This window comes from Desmodus rotundus, chromosome 3, assembly GCF_022682495.2.
Source record: "Desmodus rotundus isolate HL8 chromosome 3, HLdesRot8A.1, whole genome shotgun sequence".
Lineage (NCBI taxonomy): Eukaryota > Metazoa > Chordata > Mammalia > Chiroptera > Phyllostomidae > Desmodus > Desmodus rotundus.
Window position 1 is genome coordinate 67407958 of NC_071389.1, and position 27670 is coordinate 67435627.

The 27670-nt window shown below is 42.9% G+C and overlaps 1 protein-coding gene across 1 annotated transcript in view; it reads right to left on the reverse strand.

Annotated features, from left to right (window-relative positions):
• The window catches only part of TGFBR3 (transforming growth factor beta receptor 3), a 204321-nt gene that overhangs the window by 154649 nt on the left and 22002 nt on the right, over positions 1-27670 (reverse strand). The window contains exon 2 of the mRNA XM_024565495.4: positions 18218-18396. Within this exon, the coding sequence (XP_024421263.2) occupies positions 18218-18278 (61 nt within the window). The 5' untranslated portion in view covers positions 18279-18396. The remainder of the gene's footprint in view (positions 1-18217; positions 18397-27670) is intronic.

Sequence of the window (27670 nt, forward strand, 5' to 3'; positions counted from 1 at the left end):
ATATAACTGATTTATTCAATAAATATTAAGCACCCACCATGTGCTAGGGACTGAGGATTTATCAGTGGACTGGCCATGCCCTCTCCCTTGCCAGGACACATTCAAGGACAAACAAAAAAGACAGGAAACTCCTCGACCTGAGAATTTTCATATATATGGGAAAAGCTGCACCAGAGCAAAATCAAACTGACTTGACTTTCATGGAACTTACATTTTAGTGGGGAAAAATAAATAATAAACATAAAAAATAAATTATAAAACGTGTTAAGGTGGTAAGTGCTCAGAGGACAAAAAGATTGAGCAAGATAAAAAGGAATGGGAGTACCAGAGGTTGAGAGGGGTTAGATTTTTAAATAGGGTAGGTGGACTGAGCCCAGAGGTACCACACAGGTGAGGAAAATTATCGATAGGTAGTCTCACACCACTGTTGTGGGGTTTTCCTGTCTCCCCCCCACAGCCCCAATCCTCAGTGACACTACCATCTTATTTATCCTCCAACTTTCAGCTAAAGCACAAATTACTTACTTCCTCAAGAGGAACAAGATCTTTCCATCCTGGCTCTAGATTTACCCCTTCAGCTGTTAAACTGCTCATTTCAAAGCTACCTGGGCCCTCACTCAGCTGACAGCAAATACCAAAAGAAATACCCTGGCCTGGCTCTTCTCTGCTGAATGCACACAGCTAAACAGCAAACTCATTCTGCCCATCGTAAGTTTGTTCTAGCTCTTGTTCTTTTCCTAAATATTCAGTGGGGGGGCGGGGGGGGGGGGCACTGGGGAGGACGGTGGCGTGGCACGAAAGGGTGAGCAAAAAAAAAAAAAGGAGGAAGAACTCATAGACTAGGAAACAGTGTGGTGATTGCGGGGAGGGAACAGGGAGTGGGTACAGATGGAAGAAGGTATGGGGGGATAAATGGTGATGAAAAAATAAAATAAAGTAAAAATTAAAAATAAATATGTAGATTCTCAAAATAAGGATTAACTTTTTGAAAACCTACTATGTGCCATAAACTGCTGGCTGCTTTACATGTATTTCATTCTTACAATAATCAACAGGTAAGTATAATTAGCAGTATTCTATTGATAAGCTCTGAAAATCATAAATGTGGGGCTCAAATTCAAATCTTCACAAGAAAAAGGAAGAGCTTTTTCTTCACAACCTCCTCCCAACTTTATCAGCCACACTGAACCACGGGCACATCCCACTGTACCACCCGGGGCAGAACACACAGAAAACGAAGAAACTGGGCACGGACAGTCTGTCTTATTGGCAGAGTCTGCGACACTGTATTTCAAGGTTTCACTGTATTTCACTGTATTTCAGATTTGACTTTTGCACCAAGAATAGACCTAAATAACAGGCTTGCAACTTTAAAAACTGGGTAAAATCGACACAACTTTCAATCTTTGGACTCTGACACTGGCCCTGACTCTCACCTTTAGTGTAAGGGAATGAAGTGAAGACATGCTGTGGCCACGCCCTGCCCGTCAATACCAGTCCAAGCCCCCGCTAAGGACTGTATTTCTCATAGCACACTGCACCCGAGCTCTGAGTTCCTACAACTTAGAGCAAACCCAGCCAGGCCAGTAACTCACTTGAGCAAGTGGCCCTAATTATTTTTGACTGAGCTCACTCTCCAGATGGCTAGAGGAAGTATTAGTTTTCATCACTATTAATGAAGAGTAATTTGAAGAGTACAGAATTATAACTCTAAAATAGATTTCTCAAACCTAACTCTAATAAAACAGACCAGCATGATGAATAAGGTTTACTTTTGGACACACTAGAGTCTTCAAACAACTACTGAAAACCACAAAAGCAGCGCTGAAAGAAGCCTAAATAAATGGGGGTATACCATGTTTATGGACGACAAAAACGCACGTCACACTACAGATTCTGTGCATTTCATTCTCTCAATGGCAGTCCCAACCTATCTCTCTCCCTCTCAAATACAGTTAATGTAAATGACCATGGTGATTTTAGGGGAAGCTTTAATTTTGTTTTGTTTTATATTTTTTGAGAAAAACACTCTTTGAAGTCATTGATTAATTTGTTGCAACTATTCATAACTCACACCTTTGCTGGGATTTGCCAGTAAGTCTTGACACTGTAGCAAAAAATTCCTTCCTAGAATCAAAGCTTAATAAGACTGAATAAAATAAAGCAGTGAAAAAGTTCATAGTTATTTACTGGTACAAGGCCTTATTCCCAACTTACAAAACATCTCTCACGATCCCTCACAGCACTGAGATCTGCACTCTTACGCCATGAAGTTTCCCAAGAACCGTCTACAGAAAGGGTTAAAAGTCCAAAGCTGCCACTCCAGACCCACTGGTTAGGAGAAGGCAGGGTGCCCAGGCCTCGGGATAAGCAGCCTCTCAGAGAGTAAACAGGGCCCACTGTACACTCAGGAATAAATTCCACAACCAGCACATACTCCACCGAGGTTTTCACATAAGCTTTTCCCAACAGATTCCAAGTTGAGTAATAAACAGAAATAATAGATTTTGCTGGGCCTTCCTTGAGTTCAGGAAGATCTGACAATATCATGAAATAGCTCAACACAGTCCCCTGAAATTTTTCACTAGAATTCTTTTCTCTTGAATCATGTTAATAAGGTACAATCTGGTCCTGGTATTTGTATGTGACTACTTACTCACCGGCTGCTCCGGCTCAGAAGGACAAGAAAAGACACTGAGGCCCGCCAGTAGTAGGCAGGGCCAGGCCCAGGTTTGGAAGATTTCTGGATGGATGTTTTCAAACAGCTAAATATTAATTAGAAAACAGCGCCCTTATATAACACTCAGTTGGCTCTGAGGTAAGTCTGAAATAGCTCTCTACTTTCATCTTTAACTGCAATCAGAGTCACCAGAACTGGCATTTGGCTCAGGCTTCAAATCGCTTCCATCTTTAAGGGGTAGTGATTTCGATTATTTTACTGCAATTCATCAGGCTGAGCTAATTCTAGGTATCATTATAATATAAGATAATAAGAATGTGGCAAAATAATAGCAAACCTATTTCCCCTTCATACATATGGTATACCCTGAACTTATATTGCCATGCACTTGACTTCAAACTGAGATATTTGAACACCATTTTCCAGATGGAGTAGCAGTTTGCTGCCCTGAACCAGCTTAAAGGAGGAAATGAGGACTCTGACTTGTTTTATTTTAAGAAGGAAAAAAAAACCACTTTAAGGCCTGATCCTGGTGCCTTTGAACATTTAACACTTAAAACCTGAATTGTTTCATAACAAACTAGAACTCCCTTTCCTCTCCCTAAGAAGAGGCCCTTGTGAAGTATTTATTTAGTTAATGAATGTTTCACAAAACAAAAAACAAAACCTCTAGAAGATGGTCTTTGGGTGCCCTGGCTCTGCAAGATCATATATAATAAGCTCCACCAGCCAACAGCCAGGAGCAGTAAACTGGAAATTTAGGGAACAATATAGCCACCAGCACTTCTACAGAAAGAAAAACAATCCCCCCCTTGGCCCAACTCCAAAAGGCAATTGAGCCGGTAATGTCCAGGCTAATCTCTGAGCAGCCTCTCTGCCAACTTTCTCCTACAGGCATTAGGTTTTTCAGCATGGGCTTTGCAAATAATCTAAAACAATTAATTAGTGCTTTTGAATATATCGCGTACCATTAATGAAACACTGCCAGACAGCCTTTGATAGCCTATACCCAGAGCTAATTAAACGTGGCAAACAGAGCACAGACTCCCTGGCACCCGAGAGGGCCAGGCTGGGCCCTGGCCGGTGACCGAGAAGCCATCCTTGCAGACTGTCCTGGGGTGACAAAGGTGGGGCTGCGGGGTGAGGTCCTCAGGATCCTCCACAATATGCCAGACCCTGCTCTCACATCACATAATTATCAGGCTCTTGAAATTCAAACTATTCTTTCACCCTGAAGATACTTCTTTTCTTCTAATAAGTGGAAATTCTTAATTTGATAATGTAAAAGTTTGGTATTGCTTCTATTCCACATTTCCACCCCCAAAAGATTGGTTAAAAAATTTTTTTCAGCCCTTGCTGGTGTGGCTCAGTAGACTGAGTGCCAGCCTGAGAACCAAAAAGTCACCAGTTGGATTCTCAGTCAGGGCACATGCCTGGGTTGCAGGCCAGGTCCCCAGTAGGGGGCGTGCAAGAGGCAACCACACATTGATGTTTCTTTCCCTCTCCCCTTCCCCTCTCTCTAAAAATAATTAAATAAAATCTTTAAAAAAATTTAATGTATAGTAGTTTTTAAAACTAAATATTAAAATGAATCTCACCCCAACATTCCTATCTTTCAATCAGAGTCCTGCATAATCTAAGATTTCCTACTCCCATAACCTCGGTCAGTGGGAAATCTTTCTATTTTTTTTTTTCACTAATGCCACACAGAATTCCAGACCTCTCCACATGCATGGCCAGCAACATAAACACATTTTTAGGAGGCCTAGAAAAAAGCTAGCAGGGGACAAGAATTTAAATGTTGTTTCATTCCTCTGGACTTTCCTGGTGCAATTTCAAAAACAGACCAGCCATCTCCAGGGGATTAATTTAGGTAGCTTGTAGCCCTTCCCCTGCTTCCATGACGGTGATGAGGTCTGAGAAAGTAAATCAGAAAACCTTCTAAACTACTCAGTGGCACAATAAATAAATGAATGTTATTTTAAAAGACAACTTTTCAGACCTAGAAGTTCATTTTTCTCAGTGTCTTATCCCAATTTTTAATAAATATGGAGTCAGGGTACTTAATAAATATTAACAACTTAAGGAATATTTTTGCCTTCTGAATAAATAGTAATTCTTATAGCCTGACTATAGGAATGAAGTGGGAATGAATCAGTGAAGACGCCAGAGTTAAAAAAACTAGAACAGCTCCCGCAAAAATGAGTTGTGCCTCACTTAACATTACCTTTTCTTAACACCCTTGTAAACCTACCTCAACCCTCCCTTTCACCCAGTCAGCCGGTGTCATCCCCCATTATCTAGTCTCCTTAGCAACAGTCGCCTACATCAATGTCCCCGTGCTCACTGAATCAACACATATCTCCTAGGTTGGCCTACTATGTCACAATGCATGAAACAGGAAAAGGCAAAAGAAGTACATAAAAGAAAGAACTGGGGCGGGGAGCGGGAATTCCTTCCTTAACAACTGTGATGATTATGCCAAGGTGTAGCAGTCCCAGCTGATAAATAGTACAGACACACCTGGTTTCTGCAGGTGCACCACACCACAGCTGGGGAGCTAAAAGCATCTGTGGAACTCGCTTCCTCGAACCAGTTTCCTCATCAACACATGGATCCCTCGGACCTAAAGGAGGTTACTGGAAGGTTTTCAAGGTAGCTGTTTCTAAGACATGCTAAAGCCAAGCTCCCATTTATGACAGTAAGAATTTTCTAGAAGGTGTGTACCTGTTCTGTGTTACATTTTGTGAATCAAAAAAAGAGACTGATCTACACTATCAAAAGTAGTCCTCAGACCTGCGGCATCAACATCCTACGATAGAAACTCAAGACCCAATGAAACAGGATCTGCGTGTTAACAAGATCCCCGAGTGATTCTATGCACATTACAGTTCGGAGAGCACTGATCTAATGTCTGTCTATTTATAACTTCAAATTCCAAAAGCAAGGTGGGTAAACCTCACCCTCAAGCAAAACCAGTATGAATATCCAAATTATAAAACATTTTAAAGTGGTTCCTTTCTTTGCAGAAAAAAAATTGCTCTAAGTATCAAGCTCCTTACTCATACTTAATTTGTAGTGTAGTTAATAAAAAATGAGTTTACACAGAACACATTTATTTACTACATAAACCCAGATGCAACCGAATTTCTCTGAAACACTAGTTTGGCTATGAGGAGCACTTTTCCAAAAGGTAGTAAGACCCTCAAAACCCATTATCCTCAAAAACACACCACCTGGGGAATGAAAAGGATGAGATCAAAATCCGGAGAGTAAGTTGAGAACAGGGACCCAGGCTTTTAAGACAGTGATTTTTCAAGAACAGTCATTCACAGTACAGAGAGACTTTCTCTAGATATTTTGGGGGTTGTTCTGTGTTTTGAGATGCAGCTTTTACTGTTATGTAGAAGTAATCGTCTTTACTGTTAGGTTATGACATAATGTTCCACTGATGTCTTTATCGTCTCTCCTCCCCAAAAGGAACAAATTGAAAGAATATCACACAATCATTCTTTTTTTTTAAATATATTTGATTATGCTATTACAGTTGTACCATTTCCCCCCCTCACTCCACTCCATCCTGCCCACTCCCTCCCTCCCACATTCCCCCCTATAGTTCATGTCCATGGGTCATACTTGTAAGTTCTTTGGCTTCTACATTTCCTACACTATTCTTACCCTCCCCCTGTCTATTTTCTACCTATCATTTATGCTACTTATAATCTGTACCTTTCCCCCCACTCTCCCCCTCCTGCTCCCCTATTGATAACCCTCTGTGTGATCTCCATTTCTGTGGTTCTGTTCCTATTCTAGTTGTTTGCTTAGTTTGCTTTTGTTTTTGTTTTAGGTGTGGTTGCTAATAACTGTGAGTTTGCTGTCATTTTTACTGTTCATATTTTTTATCTTCTTTTTCTTAGGTAAGTCCCTTTAACATTTCATATAATAAGGGCTTGGTGATGATGAACTTCTTTAACTTGACCTTATCTGAGAAGCACTTTATCTTCCCTTCCATTCTAAATGATAGCTTTGCTGGATACAGTAATCTTGGATGTAGGTCCTTGCCTTTCATGACTTCAAATACTTCTTTCCAGCCCCTTCTTACCTGTAAGGTCTCTTTGGAGAAATCAGCTCACAGTCTTATGGGCACTCCTTTGTAGGTAATTGTGTTCTTTTCTCTTGCTGCTTCTAAGATTCTCTCCTTCTATTCAATCTTAGGTAATGTAATTATGATGTGCTTTGGTGTGTTCCTCCTTGGGTCCAGCTTCTTTGGGACTCTCTGAGCTTCCTGGACTTCCTGGAAGTCTCTTTCCTTTGCCAGATTGGGGAAGTTCTCCTTCATTATTTGTTCAAATAAGTTTTCAATTTTTTGTTCTTCCTCTTCTCCTTCTGGCACCCCTATAATTCAGATGTTGGAATGTTTAAAGATGTCCTGGAGGTTCCTAAGCTTCTCCTCATTTTTCCAAATTCTTGTTTCTTCATTCTTTTCTGGTTGGATGTTTCTCTCTTCCTTCTGGTCCACACCGTTGATTTGAGTCCCAGTTTCCTTCTCATCACTATTGGTTCCCTGTACATTTTCCTTTGTTCCTTTGTCTCTCTTAGCACAGCCTTCATTTTTTCATCTAGTTTTCAACCAAATTCAACCAATTCTGTGAGCATCCTTATTACCAGCGTTTTGAACTGTGCATCTGATAGGTTGGCTATCTGTTCACTGCTTAGTTGAATTATTTCTGGAGCTTTGATCTCTTCTTTCATTTGGGCCTTTTTTTTTTTGTCTTAGCGTGCCTGTTAATAAAGGGGCGGAGCCTTAGGTGTTCCCGGGGCAGGGTAACGCTAGCTGCACTGTGACGCTGTACGTGGGGGAGGGGCCGAGAGGGAGCAATGGCACTTGCTCCACTCTCTGCCAGATTTCAGTCACTCCCTCCACTACCCACAATCAAATTGGGGCCCTCTGGTGCTGGTTCCCGAGTGGGTGGGCTTGTGCACACTCTAGGCCCCTGTGGGTCTTTCCAACGACCTCTTCTGTGAGGCTGGGAGTTTCTCCTGCCGCCCCAACCCCCATGGGCATTTTCAATCAGAGGTTTGAGGCTTCATTTCCCTGTGCTGGAGCCCCGAGTTGCGTGGTCTGCTTTGCTCCCCACCGTTCATCCTGGTTTATCTATGCGCGAATGTGGGGCTGAGGGGTGCTACCCACCACACTGCCTGCCCCATTCTCCGCCACTCTGAGTCCGGCCCTCTCGGTTTATCTGTGCGCGAATGTGGGGATGCAGGGTCTGCTAGTGGTCAGACTGCCTGCCCCGTTGGTCCCGCACTCTGCCAGTCTCAGTCGCCAGTCTCGGTCCCTCCACAGCAACGTGAGTCCTCTCCACCCGGGCTGCCCGTCTCCGCCCCTCCTACCGGTCTGGATGAATGTTTATTTTTTATCTCCTTGGTGTCGGACTTCTTTGCTGTTCAGTTTTCTGTCAGTTCTGGTTGTGCGAGGAGGCGCAGTGTGTCTACCTACGCCTCCATCTTGGTTCTCTCCACACAATCATTCTTAATTTCCTTCCCATGGGTCCTTCCTTCTAAAATTGGCTTGTAGCCACCATCATCTCTTGCTTCAATGAGTATAATAGCCAGCAGCAAGTACCCCCAAATGCACTCTTACCCAACGGTCTATTCTCACTCAACACGGCAGCCAGAGTGGTCCTGTTAAGACACCCTTCGATCATATCATTCCACTGCTCACACCCTCTAGTGGCTCCATCTCACTCAGAGTGAAAAACCTTACACTGGCCCACAAGGCTTCATGCAGCCCCACTCACATCCCATCTCCCTCCTCCCAATTAACTCTGACTCTCCACCCAGCAAGTCACCGGACGGGCTGACTCTATTGTTTGAGCTCTTCAGGCAAACCATCACCTCAGGACCTTGCACTTACTTTCCCTTCTGCCTGAAATGCTCATTCTTCCAGTATCTACTCACCTCACCTCCTCCAAATCTTTGCTCAAATTTGCTGTAAGTATCTTTCTAGTGAGTACTTCCCTAATCACCTTACCTTATAATGTATGTTCTCCACTAACAATCCCTAATGCCTTTGCTTTTTTTTCCATTGAACCAGCTAAAATTTCCGTAATTTTGTTTGTTTCTGGTCTGTCTCTCCCCACTAGGTATGTAAGCTCCATGAGGCCCAGGTTTTTTCCGTTTAAATCATTGTTCTATATCTAACACCTGGAATAGTATCTCGAGTGCTCAATAGATGCCTGTTGAATAAATCAATTTACACATTAGGAAACAACCATGTTATAGAAGGTGGAAAAAACTCATTGTTTGCACTAACTCCAAAGTCTTCCCTTTCTGTGCCTCAGCAGCTAACAAAGCCCCTGAGACTTGGGAGGCACTGAAAGTTTGCTGACCAGACTACACGTTCTCCTCTAAGCACAGCAGTTATTTAAGAGTTGAAAGAATTGGTAGAATGATCAATGGTTCTTTCTTCTGACTCAAAAGAAAGGGGAGGATAGGAACGAGGTGGCATTTGCTTCCCCACGCAGCGATGAAACAACAGAGCTGGCCTGCGCAGACGCGTCCCGCTGGAAAAGCTGGTTGCAGGCAAGTGCTGCAGCAGCTGGCGGCATCACTAATGGAAACAACAGAGCAGGGGCCACTGCCAGAAGCTGATGCTCTGCTCTCCTGAGGCCGGTGCTACCTCCGCATCCTTTAGAAGGGACAGAAGGGGAGGGGGCGGGGAGGTGTTACTCCTGACGGCTCTAGCCTACATGTAGGCTAGGACTGAGGACAAAGGGAAACTACACAGAGAACCTCACGCAGTTCTACTGGAACTGTTTCCTTCAGCCATAACTACCACTTTCTACGATATGGTTCCCTTCACTGCCAACAGAGAGAATAACTTTAAAAAAAAATCAACATTTTCCTTTGAAAGCAGTAAGATTTTCCACATTCCACTCTAAACTTTTTTTTTAAAGATTTCTAAGAGTTGGCAGGACAGGGCAGGAGAATAGCTGGGCCTCTGTCCTCAGAGCACCTGCTCCTCCTCCTTGGAAGAACATTCCGAGAGCAAGTGCATTTTTTAGCCCTCTAGAGGTCCACCTGATTTACGGCCCCTCTCAGAGGACAAAGTTATGACTATATTGGACTTCAGGATAAATCTTTTCTATGCTGCTCTGGCAGAGATGTTTTAAAATGAAAGTCAGTGGCTCACATGCATGCAGAGCAGGCTGGGCCAATCTTCCAAGAGGGGAGAGCCCCCCAATGCCCAGATGCCCTGGACAGGGCCGGTCCCAAGGGAAGGGCAGCACTCTCCCGGACACTCCCTGCTCCTGCAACATCTCCAAACAGCAGCGCCAATGATTGACGGTGGCCCTAGAGCATGAGGAATTAGTTATCAAAGCAAACCAGCTTTTAAAAAGCCTAATTGCCTATATATACAATATGGGAAAGTATAAGCTTTGAGCAATTAAGCAGCTGTGTGGGCACACACAGCCCTGTCCTGATGAAAATATTGATCAATGTTTATAAAATAGACCAATACTGGTGTCCTAAAATAAATCAGGAATCTAGAAAGCACAGTGGCAGCCTAGGATAAGGACACAAAGGAGAGAGAAACCTGGGTTCTGTTGATCTGACATCAAATCTATGAATCATCTCATGCATGTTCTTGGTAAATATCTTTCTTACACTTATATGCACATCTGGTTATATGCACTTTAATGCACATCCAACCATTAGTAAACTGTCCTTGCAAATGAAGTTAAAAAGGTCTTTAATTAGATATAACATCATATTCCAACCCCCCACCCCCCCACACACACCCATGCAGGTCCATCCAGGGTAAGGGAGTCTTTGAGAAACAAACTCATCTTTCCCTTGACTACTGCTAATGGCCCTGTGTGTGTGTGTGTGTGTTTACCGTTTCTGTGCAAAAACAGAAAGTGGAAAGGGCGCTCATCATGCTTGGGCGTCCGTGGTATCCCCAACGGGAACGCGACCTCAAATGCAGGCCACTGTAGTTACTCCGGGTTTTTTAATGCAGTTCTTTGCTCTTTAAAATATAAAGCGGGCACTGTGGTGATAGCTGGTGTCACAACTGGCACATCTATCCCCTGCGTATCTAAAAGTGGAATTAAACACAAAAGTGGTTATAATAACTACCCAAAACAATAATAATCACAGACCAAATCGACTAGCTGTGTCCAGAGATTTAGGGGCTGGCAAGAGAAGGCCTTGTTGAATTTGCTTTGAACCTGCAAGCCAATCCCTCTCTACCTTTTCCATCCCCAGGCGTCAGCCCCTGCTGGCACTCTCCCCGCCCTCCTGCCATTTTGCGTTGCAGCCTCTGATTACGCAGTTGGCAGAGGAGAAAAAACTATGGCAGAACCCCCTTTGCGGTCCTCAGTCCATTAATCTCAACTCCAAGAGAAAGAACGCCAGTTCCTTTGGGTAGCATAACAGAAAAAGCATGAACTCTGGAGTTGCTTCCACTCTGCCAGTTACTAGTTTTATGACTGTACATAAATGACCACTTTGACTTTTTCAAAGCTGATTTCTCTCATTATATTTTACATCTTTCTTCTCCAAGACTCAGTTTCCTCACTGGTGAAATGAGGACAATAAAAGTAGTAGGAGCAGTGGCAGCGGTAATAAGTACAAAAACAGTGGTTACGACAAATACCGACCTCACTGGGCTTCTGTAAGGACTGGACAAGCGGATAGGTGTCAAGTGCCCAGAGGGGTGCCTGGCTGGCACTGGCACTGCTGTAAGAGGTGCACAGGGGTCCACTGTAGCACAAAGGCCGTCAGGCTTGTCAGTACAGTTTGTCTGCAGAAGGCTGTTGAGCTGTGCTTTGCCTGAGAGTTGAGCCATCTTTCTGCATTGCTTTCTCTCTAAGTCTCATTACTCTCTTTCCAGAAATGAAAAAAACAATACCTGCCTACCCTGGGGACTACTATGAAAATAAAGTGAAATACTAGGTATAAGACAGTTTGGAAAACTATAAATATAAAATGATATAACAGGCATACCTTGGAGATATTGCAGGTTCAGTTCCAGACCACCGCAATAAAGTGACTTTTAATCTTTTTGCTGGTGGGGGGTCTTGCCTTCAGTATGTAGAAAACGCAACATCTATGAAGCACCATAAATGACGTAGGCCTAGATTATTGGTTTAGTCTCCCCCCAAGACTGTCAGCTTGTCCCATTCTAAACCAAGTATTAACTGGTTGACATCTCTGCTTGCTGTCCCATGGACACAAAAAGTTCAGGGCTTTCTTAGCAGGAAAAGAGCTCCAGCTAAAAACATCTCTGTTTCCTGTGGACTCTACCTGGAATTCCAGGTACATCCAGGAGACAGGAAAAGAAATGTGCTTGCTCAGTAGACATGTGTGTGCAGGTTGTGGGCAAACCTCCAAAAGGATGCACGTAGGCACCGAATGGAAAGAGTGGAACAAGGGAAGCAGCCATCCGTCCACACCCCGCTGGCTGGGAGGCCCACAGCGCGCCTGCAGCATTCACCTCAGCAGCACCCCTTCCACCCGGCCCGAGAGGCCAGTGGAGCACAGACAAGTCCGTCCCTCCAAACAAACCAACTTCCCTGCATTCCCTGTGCCTCTTTTTCTCATTATTAAGGCTCCTGGGATCACAGCCCTACCTAACCCTGGCAAGCCTCAGAGGCAGCAGTTAATATTTTTTAAAGATGTGCAGCAGGACAGTTTTTAAAGTGAAAACTTAGTGAGCCTTAAGCCCATAAGAGCTAGCATTTATTGTTTAAACTTCCCATTTTTCTTAGAGAGATTACAGGATATACAGTAAGTTGCCAAAAACCTACCGTAATTTCTAATCAGGAGGCACTAGGGTCCTTACACGTCTCCTGTTCACCAAGGGTGTGGCCCTCCCTCTCTGTAATGCTGTACAATCACCCAGAAACACGGGAGGGAAGGAAAAGTGTGAATTCTGCCTAAACAGCCACTGACCCCGGGATCTGGATTGCCACGCCCTGCCTCCTTCACCCTCAGCCTCACGCAGAGAAGAAAGCTTTCACCCGAGGCCATCCAAACCCATGGGGCAGGAAAAGCAGCCTCCTACCACTCTAACTTGGGCTCATTTTAGGGCCGAGCTCCATCCCTCCCTGGCCACATATCTGAGGAGGCCTTTTACAGCCTTCACCCCTTCTGCGGCCAAGAACGCCACAACAGACCTTCGTGGCCATGTCAGTGAAGTAAGAATACAGACAAAGAAGGCCCATTCCTTGAGGTTCCCTTGGTTCTGCTGACTTACACACATCTCTTCTGAGGCCAAAAGGGGTTTAATCTGGTTCCAGGATGTTTCACTGGGGCTACTCCACCAAATGCAGAGGTGCATTCATCCCACACTCGGGTTCTCCTACCCGCTGGAATGGCCGAGGGGCTGGGCTGGAGAGCCAAACTGCCATGGTTCAAGTCCCAGCTCTAGGAGTTTATGCCAATTACTAACCAGGTTGAGTCTCAGTTTCATTGTTTGTAAAATGCAGATGATGATAATAAAATTAATACCTACCCTGTAGTTTGTCTTATAAAGACAAAATAAAAGGGCTTGGCAGAGACCAAGCCCTTGCTAAACGGCAGCCTATGTGCAAGGCACTCTTGTCTTTAAAGCTGATGAGGCCGTATTCTCAGCCTCACTTTTTAAGCCCACAGTTTGAATTCTCAGACTAACGATGTATGCCTTTGGCTACAGGAAAAGGGAAGAAGAGCAAATCCAAACGTCAAAATGATTTCCACAAGCCTCATTCTGACATCTAGGGTCCTACACAATCGACTCCCATCCTTCCTTCCAAACAGACCTCTTGCTACATTGCCACACTAGTTTTCCAGGTCATCCATTCTTTAAAAAACATCAAGCACGGAAGCGCCCTGCACTGCGCTTACCACGTTTTCCCCTTTGGTCAATCCAATGCCTCCCTCTTTTCAGATTACGCCAGGCCTGAAAAGCAGAGCTCAAAGCTGCGCTTCCACAAAGCCCTCCCTAGCTGCTCTTGCCCAGATGGCTTCCCCTTCTGACCCCTCTGAGGCTTTTTGACTTTTACTTGTCACTCACCATTCGTTGATTATTTTGTCATACAGTTGTATTTTATACGTCTAACTAAAGTATCAGTGACTCACAGGAAGGGATGGATCTTACTTTTCTTTGTATATCCCTAAATGGCTAGTGCTATGCTTTGCGCTTAGCAGGGACTCAGTAAGTGAATTACTTGATGGTTCAAGATGGCACAGAGCAAACCCACCATCCTCCTTTTTAAACAGACACCTTGTGAACAACACTCCCTCATAGCACAGAGATTTAACAGCTCAATCTACAGACCGAGACTAAGTAGGTTTATGGTTAAATCTGCCGCTTAGACGTGTGACCTTGAGGAAGTTACTTAACCTAACTGTGCTTCAGTCTTCTCATCTGTAAACTGGGGATAAACAAAGTACCTGCACATTTTAAGGCAGTTATGATAATGAAGTGAGATAATAATTAAACAGGGCCCGCACACAGTAATTAATTATTACTCTGTAAGTATTTAGTATTATTATCATTACTACCATCTTCTTGAAGTTCAACTCATCCAGAATGTCCCAAAAAACATTTTGTAAATTATGCTAAGTCTATGTCAGTACATACAAAACACTCCTCCCTTCTTCATTTATCGGTTGTTCAAACAGCATCTCTACCTCTGTGCTATTGATCAGGTGCCTCAGGGTGTTACAGAATCTGCAATTCTACTGTACCTTCAATTTTACTGTACACCTCAGCAAAGCTTTGAGTGTATATACAACTCAAAATAAAAATAAAAATTTACGGAGGAGAACCAAGATGGCGGCGTAGGTAGACACACTGCGCCTCCTCGCACAACCAGAACTGACAGAGAATCGAACAGCAAAGGGGACCAACACCAAGAAAATAGAAAATGGCCATTCATCCAGACTGGTAGGAGGGGCGGAGACGGGCACCGGGGTGGAGAGGACTCGGGTGGCTGTGGCGGGACTGAGACTGGCGGAGTGTGGGACAAATGGCTCAGGCAGTCCGAGCACTAGCAGACCCTGCAGTCTCACATTTGCACAGATAAACCCAGAGGGCCGGACTCAGAGTGGCGGAGAGTGGGGCAGGCAGAGCAGCGGGTAGCACCTTGTGGCACCACATTCGCCCACAGATAAACCTGACCAACGGCGGGCAACGAAGCAGACAGACCGTGCAACCCAGGGCTCCAGCTCCGGGAAATAAAGCCTCAAACCTCTGATTGAAAGCGCCCCTGGGAGTTGGGGCAGCAGCAGGAGAGACTCCCAGCCTCACAGAAGAGGTTGTTGGAGACCCACAGCGGCCTAGAGTGTGCACAGGCCCACTTACTCGGGAACCAGCACCAAAGTGGCCCAGTTTGATTGTGGGTAGCGGAGTGAAGGATTGAAATCCGGAGGAGAGTGAGGCGGGCGCCATTGCTCCCACTCGGCCCCTCCCCCTCGTACAGCATCACAGCTCAGCGACCAGCGTTATCCCACCCTGGTGAACACCTAAGGCTCCGCCCCTTAAAGTAACAGACACGCCAAGACCAAAAAAAAAAAAAAAAAAAAATGGCCCAAATGACAGAACACTTCAAAGCTCCAGAAAAAATACAACTAAGCGACGAAGAGATAGCCAACCTATCGGATGCACAGTTCAAAGCACTGGTTATCAATATGCTCACAGACTTGGTTGAATCTATTCGAAAAACAGATGAAAAAATGAAGCCTATGCTAAGAGAAACAAAGGAAAATGTACAGGGAACCAATAGTGATGAGAAGGAAACTGGGACTCAAATCAATGGTGTGGACCAGAAGGAAGAAACAAACATCCAAACAGAAAAGAATGAAGAAACAAGAACTTGGAAAAATGAGGAGAGGCTTAGGAACCTCCCGGACGCCTTGAAACGTTCCCACATCCGAATTATAGGGGTGCCAGAAGGAGAAGAGGAAGAACAAAAAATTGAAAACTTATTTGAACAAATAATGAAGGAGAACTTCCCTAATCTGGCAAAGGAAATAGACTTCCAGGAAGTCCAGGAAGCTCAGAGAGTCCCAAAGAAGCTGGACCCAAGGAGGAACACACCAAGGCACATCATAATTACATTACCCAAGATTAAACACAAGGACCTACATCCAAGATTACTGTATCCAGCAAAGCTATCACTTAGAATGGAAGGGAAGATAAAGTGCTTCTCAGATAAGGTCAAGTTAAAGAAGCTCATCATCACCAAGCCCTTATTATATGAAATGTTAAAGGGAGTTACCTAAGAAAAAGAAGATCAAAAATTGGAACAGTAAAAATGACAGCAAACTCACAGTTATTAACGGCCACACATAAAACAAAAACGAGAGCAAACTAGGCAAACAACTAGAACATGAGGGTTGTCATTAAGGGAGTGGGAGGGGGAGAGAGGGGGAAAGGTACAGAGAATAAGTAGCATAGATGATAGGTGGAAAATAGACAGGGGGAGGGTAAAAATAGTGTAGGAAATGTAGAAGCCAAAGAACTTATAAGTATGACCTATGGACATGAACTATAGCGGGGGAATGTGGGAGGGAGGGGGGTGGGCAGGATGGAGTGGAGTGGGGGGGGAAATGGGACAACTGGAATAGTATAATCAATAAATATATTTAAAAAAAAATAAAATAAATAAAATAAAAATAAAAATTTACCATGGCTGGAAAGAGGAGGGAAGGTCTTAAGCAAAACTGATTCACTATCAAATATATCAAGGTGGTACAGAGCCATCAAACTTACTGCTTTCCCATGAACCACCTCCTTCAGTTATGTTTTTTAGTCAGTCCCTGGCATTAATGAGAGCAGAAAATTCTGCCTTAGCCCTGACTGGGGTAGCTCAGTGGATTGAGCACGGCCTGAGAACCAAAGGGCTGCCAGTTCAATTCCCAGTCAGGGCACATGCCTGGGTTGCAGGCCAGGTCCCCATTAGGGGGTGTGCAAGAGGCAACCACACATTGATGTTTCTCTCCTTCCCTTCCCCTCTCTCTAAAAATAAATAAATAAAATCTTAAAAAAAAAAAAAAGAAAGAAAGAAAATTCTGCCTTAAATCCATCAGGTATGATTGGTTATACATCTTGTCATCAAAACAGCACATTTTCCATCAAGCCATTTCTCTCTCTCTCTGTCCCTCTCTCTCTCTCTCTGTCCCTGTCTCTCTACTACCTTTCAATGAGATCTCAATTAAGAGCAGTTTGACTGCACAGCTAAAAGGCAAAATAACTCTTCAATCATGACACAAAATGAAACTGCTGACAGGGAGAATGGGCAGTTCAAATTCACACACTGGTATTTAAAAAAAAAAAAAAAAACCTAGCAACTTTCTCTCAAGATTGTTGCAACGAGCGGGGACATCCTGCTTCCCAAACTCATAAACCAAGTTCTGCAAACTGGCTTTTACTCCATCCGTGCCTATACATACGACTACTAGTCTGATCTACTGAAGCCTCAGTTGGTGGTCTGGCTTCCTCCTTATAGCACGGAGGCTAAGAGCATAGACATAAAATCTGGCTCCTCCACTTCCCAGCTGCATGACACTGTGCAAGTTATCTGATCTCTCCGTATCTCATTTCATCATCTGTAAAATGAGAAAAATAATCACACCTACCTCAGAGTTGTGATTAAGTGAGCTCATGAAATAAGAACATCCTATTCGTTGTTACTTCTATAGTCTGTTAGCCCAGTGCCCAGCTACAGCGCACACTCAACGAACGGTAATTACCATCGCTAGCATCTCAACTGCGTGTGAATTCAAGAGCCAAAACCAAGAGGCTAATCAGTTTTCAAGTCAATGTGTTTCTTGTTGAAACCAGCCAATTTCAAGAACTGGTCCAACAAAAATGTTTTATGCAGCCCATTATAGAACAGACACAAAGCAAATTACAACAAAACAGAGCACATTAAGCTTCCAGATTTGTTAAGTGACCAGACCGCCAACACAGAGACACTGATAGGAAGGACCTGATATTCTTCACTTATGCAACAATGTTCCAACCAAGTCACTTGTTTCCTCCCATCTCCAACCTCACAATCTGTTGCATATATTTCCATACTTTTTAAAAAGTTACAGATTTAAATATCTGAAATAGACAAAATCAAATACCTTTAAGCAGCCTATGCCAGGAGTGTCTCCTCTATCTAGAAGATCTACTTATCTTGTAATAAAGAACAAAAAGGCCCTTTTGAAATTCTTACTTAGGACAAGGAAGTAAATGTAATCCATACATGTAACAAAATTATGTGGGATTGAACATTAGCATACTTGTTCTCCGACCACCTCAACACTGAAGGTTAGTTATCTGCATCACTGCCATTAGAATGTCTAGCACCAGTCTATCAAAATGTAACAGAAGCAAATATACTATGTACCTATATAGAACTCAAACATTGTATTTCCCTGAAGAACACAAATACTCAAGTTTTGCATAAATATCTCATGTCCTAAATTTTCCTAAACTGCAGAGACTGAGGAAAAATATATCCAAAAGAACATAATAAACATGCAACTTACCTGCGGTGGCTACACAGGAACTCATGAGAGCGAACACGGCAATCGCATAATGAGAAGTCATTTCTGGTTCTCCACACAGTGCCGCACTCCGTCACCTCGGCCAGTGGTCCTTCAGATCGTAGACAATCTTTGCAAATCGGGTCTAGCCTTAAAATCCTTCTCTGCAACTTTCAAATTGTCTGTAAAAATAAACATATTTCAAGAAGAAAACTTAATGCAGGAACTTCTTTTCATAAACACAGACTAGGGCAAAATGAAGAACTTCAAAGGAGGGAAAGATAAATTTACCTTAAAGGATGCCAAAACAGCACTCTAGCAAATTGAAGTGGCGGTGATAACTGCTTAATAAAGGTTTTTTATAAGCAAATACTTCTGCAAAGCCATATTTACTATTGGCACTTTAAGTCTTTGGTTTTGTATAAAATTTTCAAGACTACAGAAACAATTCAAGATACAATTCTAGTATAACCTCACTAGTTATAGTGCGGCACTAAAGCGATCGATGGCACTTGATTCGTGAATTCCCTAGTGCTAACAAAAACCACAAACAGCTGATCAGAGACTCAATTTAAAGTTATAATGACAGACTTACCACAAGGATCAAATTAAAATAGATTTAGAATCAATTTGGAAAATAAAGAACCATTAAAAGGCAAGGTTCTTATATCAACTGTTTGCCAGCATTGCAACAGGAGAAAAGTCTCCCCTAGCCCTGAGCCCCATCCGAGACTATCTGGTTACTGGACTAGAGGATCCAGAGGTTCTTTCTAACATTTTCCAGTCCGGAACCTTGAATGCCAAGTTTTGTGGTGGTTTGCTTAACTTGAATACCCCTCCTATGGCCCAAAAGATTACCTCATTTACTTCGCTCTAAAGTACATTTTCCAGTCCTCTATCCCAGGGCCTGGCACAACCCACAGAAGTTGTCCAAGTCAACAAATAATTATTGAGCACCTACTGTGTTCCAATCATTGTTTAAGGATATAATTCCCTCTCATCAAGAATAAAAGTTATCCAACACCTGAATAAAAGCATAAACACCCCACCTAATCTAAGCCCTGGGCAAGGCAAAATCAAGGCATTTCCAGGAATCATCTAAATAGCTGGGGATTGTAGCCTTATTACCTTCACCCAGGAAATACCACCCACTGAACCAGCTTGCTACCTTCAGAGATAAAGTCAGTTTGGAAATTTGTACATACAGTACAAAAATATAAAAATAATGGCAAAATAAGTTTCTAATTAAGTGTTCTTACCCCGTGGCTGGTGTGGCTCAGTGGAATGAGTGCCAGCCTATGAACGAAAGGGTTGCTGGTTCGATTCCCAGTCGGGGCACATGCCTGGGTTGCAGGCCAGTAGGGGGTGCATGAGAGGTAACCATACATTGATATATCTCTCCCTCTCTTTCTCCCTCCCTTCCTATCTAAAAATAAATAAATAAAATCTTTTAAAATCTAAAGAAAAGATTATCTCTTTAAAAAAAGTCTCTTTTAGTGCATTCACTGCATTCGATGTTAAGAGAAAGATATTTAAAGTGCCTCTTTACAAGCAGTACAGTTAAACCTTGGTTCTTAAGCATCTCCCATCTCGAACAGTTCGGTTCTTGACCAAATTGTTCATGGAAAAAAATGTCACGATTGTCAAATAAAACTTTGGTTCTTGACCGGAGAACCCTTTCATGATGATTCTGTATTTCTAATGGGAAAAATAATACAGATCTTTATCAGCCTTCAAAAACAAATTAAGTTTGTAATTAAACTGAGGTTCAACTGAAACACTAATTTCCTATGAGAAGGAGGGAGAGAAACAGGGCAGTTGTATTAGCGTAGGTAGCTAGTTAGGTATTAACAAAAAAGAAGGGAGCTAAACTGGCTAAGCCAGATTAAGTCTGGAAACTACAGCTTCACAGATTTCCCAGGGGATAGTCACATCCTCTGCCAAAGGGACTTAATCCCCAATCAGGCAAGAACGACCAGCTTTACAATCTCCCCAGGATCGACAGGCCCATTTGCCTCGATTACGGAGTTGGTGGGGAGCAAGGGGAGGGTGGTAATAAACAGTAAGGGGGAAATATCTTTGCTGGGCTCATGCACAGTAGAAGCCAGATGAGGAAGCAAAACTATGAGGCATGCATAGCAGAAGCCAAAATGGCCATGACAAAGGGAGGAATCTAGCCTGAAAGAAAGCTTACCCTTCCCAAACCCAAGGAGGTACAATCAAAGCTTAACAAAGGTGAGAGGGGTAGGTGGCAGCAGGTTCTCTCTCCACAGCATCCAAGCAGGCCTGGGTGTGGCAGCTGCTGGGCTGAAGTATAGCGCCAAAAGCACCCTGCCAATAAACCTTGCCGCTACACCTCATGAAACGTGCTTCCTGCAATACCATAGAAGAATCCTATTTCCAGACGGTGCCAGGGCAGACCCACCTTGGTCCCAGTCCACGCCTGGTGAGAGATGAAAGACAGTGGTGGGAGGGGGAGAGAAGCCTTTTCACTGAATTACCACTTAAGGTTTGTTTTTTTTTATGTTATTCAAGTACAATTTTCTACCTTTTCCCCCCACCCCAGCCCAACATCCCAGCCCTCCCCACCTCCCTCCCCTGTTTCCACCCCCCCCTTATTGACCATGTGTCTTTAAGTTTTACACCATTTGAGTTTTGAAAGTATTGCCTATGCAGAAATAATAACGATAAAGTTCTAATTTTAAAAAGAATTTTTTAGATACACCTTGAAACTGAAACTGGAAAAGGTGACATTCATAATGCCTGTCACTACAAGAACCAATTAAGTAGAGACAAGGATTCAATCTTTATGGGCGCCTTATTCAGATGCTGGCAATCTGAGAAGACTGCTGGTTATGTACCCTCAGAAACCATCTTATCATCTCATCTCAAGCTGACTTTTGGGTAAGGAGAAGAAAGAATAGGTAAGGGGTTTGGGAAAAAGGTTAATCCGATTAAGAGTTGCAGTCCAGGGTTGATTTTCCTAGTACTTCTTTACCTGTTGGTCAACAATTTTTCCATCTGTGTCATGGACTTCCCTCCCTGGAACCCGGCAGCTCACACACCACCTCCATCTGTTGCAGACCCCCCAGGGCACAAAGGCTGAATTGCTTGTGGACCTCCTGGAGTCGCACGGGTCACGCATTCCAGTTCCTAGAACAACAGCTTTCCACGTGCATTAATCACTTAAGCCTATCAACTACGACTGAAGCTAAAATCTTTAACTCTTGAGTTCCCCTATCAAAACCAAATTATTGTATGTGCAGGAGACACTCTGGTTCAGTCTTAGTATATGATAGTAATTAAAAGCCTCCTAGGAATAGAATATGGACTTTGACGGTAGTTAAAAGTCTGGCTAGGTTTGAATCCACTCTGCCACCTACAAAATCAGTGATGTTGGGCAGATTGTTCTGCAAACATGAACCTATCCTGTGGGTTATTGTGAAGATTTAGAACACACACACACACACACAGCTCGCTGATATATATTAATACTTAGGACAGTGCCAAGCACATAATAAGCGATCAATAAATGTTAGCTATTATCACTATTTAACCTTTTTTTTGAGGGTGAGGCAAAACTAGGTTCACAGTTGAGAGTATGTAAAAGACAGTTTACTCCTGTATTATTATTTATTAATTATTGTATTGTCTTCCATACAAACAACTGTAAACCTACTTTTGCCCCACCCTGTAATTATGTCAGTAAAGAAATTTGGGTGTGGTTATTTATGTAATTCTTAGCTAGTGTAAAAGCAGTTCAACTCTTTTGTTTATTGAAAAATAAACATTTCCACAGACACAAGAAGGAGATAAGCTAGAGAATGGAGTCACTAAAGGAACAAAATTGAGGCACAAGTCACCACGGCCACGATGGCCCTGTCTCAGAAACTGACTAAACGATAGGGACAGCTTTAGAAGCCGTGAAACTGACTTCAATCACCCCCTTAAGTCCAACATTTCTGTCACCATAACTCCACAGCACCTCAGATAAAATGGAAGTCTCTTCTTTTTTTTTTTAAATTGATTTTTTGGAGAGAGGGAAGTGGGGGGAGGGAGGGAGGGAGAAACACTGATTTATTGTTTCACTCCTCCATGCATTTACTGGTCAGTTCTTGCATGTGCCCTGCCTAGGCATCGAACCTGCAACCTTGGTCTATTAGGACAATGCTCTAACCAACTGAGCTACCTGACCAGGGCAGAAGTCTCCTCTGTTAACAAATCAACAACAGCAAAGAGAATTTGTCCTTATTTTTTTACCTTCAAAAAATTAGATTTCCTGAATGGACGGATGAGAAAAACCCTCTTTAAAAAAATATGCCATGTCAGCAAATGCTAAAGGCAATTTTCATAAAGCAAAGCCCTATAGAGAGATCTCAGAAGATGGCTTCCCAGAGGATTTTTATGGAGCGCATAAACTACATGCAGCACGAGGCTGTGGGAATGTTTAATGAGCTGGTGTCACCCCCTGCCCGCAGCTGCAGAGGGTCTGAGGGGCTGTGCTCGTTAATCCAAGGGCTTAAACCAGGTCTGAACAAACCCATGGAAAAGAAAGGCAAATGGTTCTATTAAAAATATAGACTGCAAATTGCTGACAAGAATATTGGGCAATTATTAAAATGCAGCAATTACAGATATAATAGAGCCAAGCCAAACAGTTTGATGCCCAAAGGCAAACCACAGCAAGTTTACACCGGATCTTAAAACATCTCCGAGGAAGTCCAAGACAAGTTGAAACTACACACTGCTGCTTCTAACAAAGAAGGAGCTTTTCTTCTTTTCGCTTAAAAGTCTCCCCATAATATAACTTATTCAAAAAGAAAATAAACTGCAGGGAGTTTTTGTCTAATCTTTGCAATGTGGTGACAGGACCCGAAGGCAGAAGAGAATAAGAAGGGAAGTGTGTCATTCCCATTCAGCGGAACGCTGGTTTCGGCCAAGACTTGCACACGTCAACATCTTAACGCTCAACTCAGGGGTCAGTTCCCCAACCAGAAGAATGCTGGATGGTCGAGGGCTTCCAAAAAGTTATAGATTTACAGTAAAATGAGGGAAATACAAACTCTCTGGGAGGCTATATCATACTCAATACGCAGAAAGCAGGGACTCCCCACCTTGGTTTTCAGACCTCACTGAATCTCCTGGACGTTATGAACTAAATACTTCCTTTAGACATACAAATAGGGTACTCTGAGACCTTGAAAAAACAATTTGGGGTCTAGTCATTTTGCCCGCATTTCAAAGTAATGTGTTCTATCAGAGGGTACTAGAACATTTAGTACCCCCGAAAGAATAGAAAATAATTCTGAGTGAGAGCTTAGTGGATTTTTTAAAAGGTGAATGTGATACTAAGTCTTCTGATTTCAAAGATCCCCTGTGTCTACATCTGAGGCCATTAAACCCAGCACGCTGTCCCTACGTTCCCTCTGGATCCGACAGTGCACAGTGAAGACCGGGAGGAGCGGAAAAGCCCTGCCCAAGCAAGTCCTGAAAACCATCACGGGTTAAACCACTGGTCAAAAGGAATCGGTTGGGCACAGTAGTCCCTGGGTTGACCAGGATGTTTTTATAAAGAGCACATCTTGCTCTATCTTAGAGGAAATAACATAGCAAAATAATGTCTGGCAGTAGGCTAAAAGTCAGCAAGAAAAATTACTAACTTCCCCTAGAGGGCTAACACAACTGGCTATATACATGATATTATTTAAAACGAGAACTTACAATGAACTTGTGGACAGACAGTCAAGTTCTCAATTGAAAAAAAAAATAGCATGCGAAAGATATGCGAACAGCATTCAAAGTTGGAAGAGGTAAACGTGATTTCCTTGAAGAGAGGCCAATCCCCGCGATCAGCATTTGCCCAAAATAATGTGTCGGAGTCAACACTTGAAACCTAGTCTTTCCATGACCAGCACGGTCCCTCCCAGCTCCTGGTCTGTTGCCGCAAACTAGGAACCATTTTCTCCCCCTCGATATTCAATCTCCGAAAAGAGAATGCTTTTTCTAAGAGAGGGCACAGCACGCTCCGGCTGCCACCAGGGACACTGGTACGGCCATGCTGACAGAGGATCACTATTGGTCACAAACTGGGACTTGACTTCCGCACCGTGGGTAGCAGCTATGATAAATAGACGGTCCTTGGTAATGCTGCATGAGTCCAAGGCCTTTGACAATGCAAAGGACAGATGAAGCACAAACCTGTGCCCTGTTATATCTTAACACCAAAACGGTTCAGCCCCCAATCAGGAAAATATTCAACAACTTTGAAGATCTTAAAGACAGGGATATAGTGAGTGGAATGAAAACCTTACCACTCCCTAAACGCACATAGTAAATAACACCTGAGTTTCTTGCTCCCTTAAACGTAAAATAGTTTTCGAACAGATCATTAAAATGTTTGTAGTCTGCCATTGGAGTTAACATTTTGGAGAAAAAAATATACTGTTAAGTCTGTAAATGGTTAAATAAAATCTGGTAGAGAACTGTTCTGATGGCTATTCGACATGTTATTCAGGGGACTTGGAAAAGAGGCAGGATGGATGACCTCAATATCTAGCTTGGCAGCCTGTAAAAAGGGTGTACAGGATGTAGAACAGATACTGTTGTTTGCTGACATTTGGATGCCCTTTAAGACCTGTACACAGAGAAAGCAAAGCCACCTCACTGAGTCACAACAGCAACTCTCAGATTTCTCTGCTACATGGAGCAACTGGATAATTCCAAATCTCCATTTTCAGACAGAGTAGGCGCAAAGAGGGGAAAGGTCCTGGCTATGGATAAGAAATCTCAGGAATGACATCTAAACATAATCAATGCTCAACAAATATTTTCTACTATGAGCCACTGTTGAAGATACCAAGAATATAGCAGTGAGACAAGGAGCAAAAAATGCTGCCCTCAAAGAGCTTATATTCCAGTAAAAGTAACGCCACTTATGGCATAAGGCAAGATATTTAATTTCCTGAGAGTTATCTCTTCCTTCAATAAATCTTTATTTATTGCTTACTCCACGCAGACAATGGGAATATAATGGCCAAAGAGACATGTTCTTTGTCCTCATGAGCTTAAAGATGGGATAAACTAACAAATAATCCCAAGTATGTCATTGCATGCTATAATAAGAAATCCAAAAAGAAATATAATCTGCAACCTGAAAGATAAGAAAAGGTTTAAAAGCTCAGGTGAGGGATGACCACAGGTCCCTGTTGTGGAGGGAACATATAGCTGCAAAGCCAAAAGAACAAAGAATAAGGTTCAAAAAAGGGTTTATGCAGGGAAATAATGTGACCCAATTGGGTTTTTAAAGATTTCCCTGGTACAGGTACTATGGGAAACAGTATGGAGTTTCCTCAAAAAAATTAAAAACAGAACTACCATATAATCCAGCAATGCCACTTCTGGGTACACGTCCAAAGGAAATGAAATCACTGTGCTGAACAGATATCCGTGCCCCTATGCTCACCGCGGCATTATTTATAATAACCGAGACGTGGAAACAACCTGTGTCCATCAGCAGATGAATGGATAAAGCAAACGTGGTGTGCATAGACACACACACACACACTGGAATGCTACTCAACCATAACAAAGAAGAAAATTCTGATATTTGCAACAACATGGATTACTCTTGTGGGCATTATACTAAATGAAACAAGTCAGACAGAGAAAGACAAATACCATACAATCTCACTTACATGTGGAATCTAAAAAACAGAACTCATGGAAACAGAACAGGCTGGCGGTTGCCAGAGGTGAGGGGTAGGGGAAATGGGGAAAGGTGGTCAAAAGGCACAAAATTCCAGTTATAAGATAAATAAGTTCTGGGGATGTGTGAAGATGATGACTAGCATTAACAATACTGTATTGTATATTTGCAAGTTTCTAAGAGAATCAATCTTTTTTTTAAAATTTTATTTATTTATTTATTTAGACAGGGGAAAGGGAGGGAGAAAGAGAGGGAGAGAATCAATGTGTGGTTGCCTCTCATGTGCCCCCTACTGGGGACCTGGCCTGCAACCCAGGCATGTGCCCCGACTGGGAATCGAACCAGCAGCCCTTTGATTTGCAGGCCGGTGCTCATTCCACTGAGCCACACCAACCAGGGCTAAAAGAGTAAATCTTAAAAGTTCTCATCACAAGGAAAAAAATTGTAACTATGTGAGGTGATGGATATTAACTAAGCTTACTGTGGTAATCATTTTGAAATATATACATATATCAAAACATTATGTTGTAGCCTTTAAACTTATATGTTGTATCAATTATATCTCAAAATTGGAAAAAAAAAATATTTCCCTGAGTACTGTACAGAGAACTGACTGACGGGACCCCAAAGTGCCTAGAAGATCAGTTGAAGACTCTTAGAGCACGTCAGACAAAAAAGGAGGTTTGGAGCAGAATGGAGCCTCAGTTCTTCACTTGTAAGACAATGACAAACAAACTTACCTACATCACAGGGTTGTTGCAAGAATCAAATGCAACTTTAGATGTAGCAGTATAAAAGTCATTATTTATGATTAGCAGCTGTCTCTGACAAAGGTTTATCTTCCTGAGGCCTACAATTAATTCAAGTCTCAACATTCGGTGGCTGTCAGTGGCAGGGTAAAAAAACAAAGATTACTCTTGAACTACCTGTCCCTGTGGGCAGGAATTCCACACGGACACCACTGGGTAGGGAGGCAGGAGGCATGGAGGGTACAGGATGTACAGTGAAGCTGGACTCCACTCGCCCCTGCACCTCCAGAACCTGGTCTACCCTGGCTGCTGGCTGAGAGTGTGACCAACACATCTCTGGCCTCAGCATCCTTAGCTTCTTTGGGGGTGACCTTCAGTCGGTCCTTAGAAGCCCTTCCCAAGCACAACAGACCTCAGTGCCCAAGCAAAATACAGCAAAAAGGAGAGGGTGGGCATGTACACATTTACCCAAGGGTGTTTTGTTCAGGTTCATAAACTAGGATGGAGTCTTCACTCACCCTTGCAATACTCCAAGAACCACCTTTCACATTTAATGTTTTCTCATCCAAAGATTTGTTACTTACAATTTTAAGTCAGAATTAATAGAGAACTTGAGGGTTCTAAACCTAGCGTGTGTTACATCGGACAAGTCACTGAACCTCCACCACCCCTCATCTGTAAAATGATGCAGATATTCTGATTGCAATAGAAGGTAGCATATGGGCATAGTACCCAAAACAATACCTGGCCCACACAGCACATTTTTTAAAAATAAGAGTCATGGGAGTTTTTCTGGGCTAGACTTCTAGACTTTCAAAAAAAACAAGTAAACTACTAATAGCAAGATAACACATAAATAGAGTATATCAAAGTTTGTATTAGTTTGGGGTTTAGCCTTACCCACTAGAATTTCAACAATTCCTTCTATCATCAAAAGATAATGACTCCACACTCAGTACAAGGTAAGAGTCCTAAAGACTGTTACAATATGGCAGAGCTGCT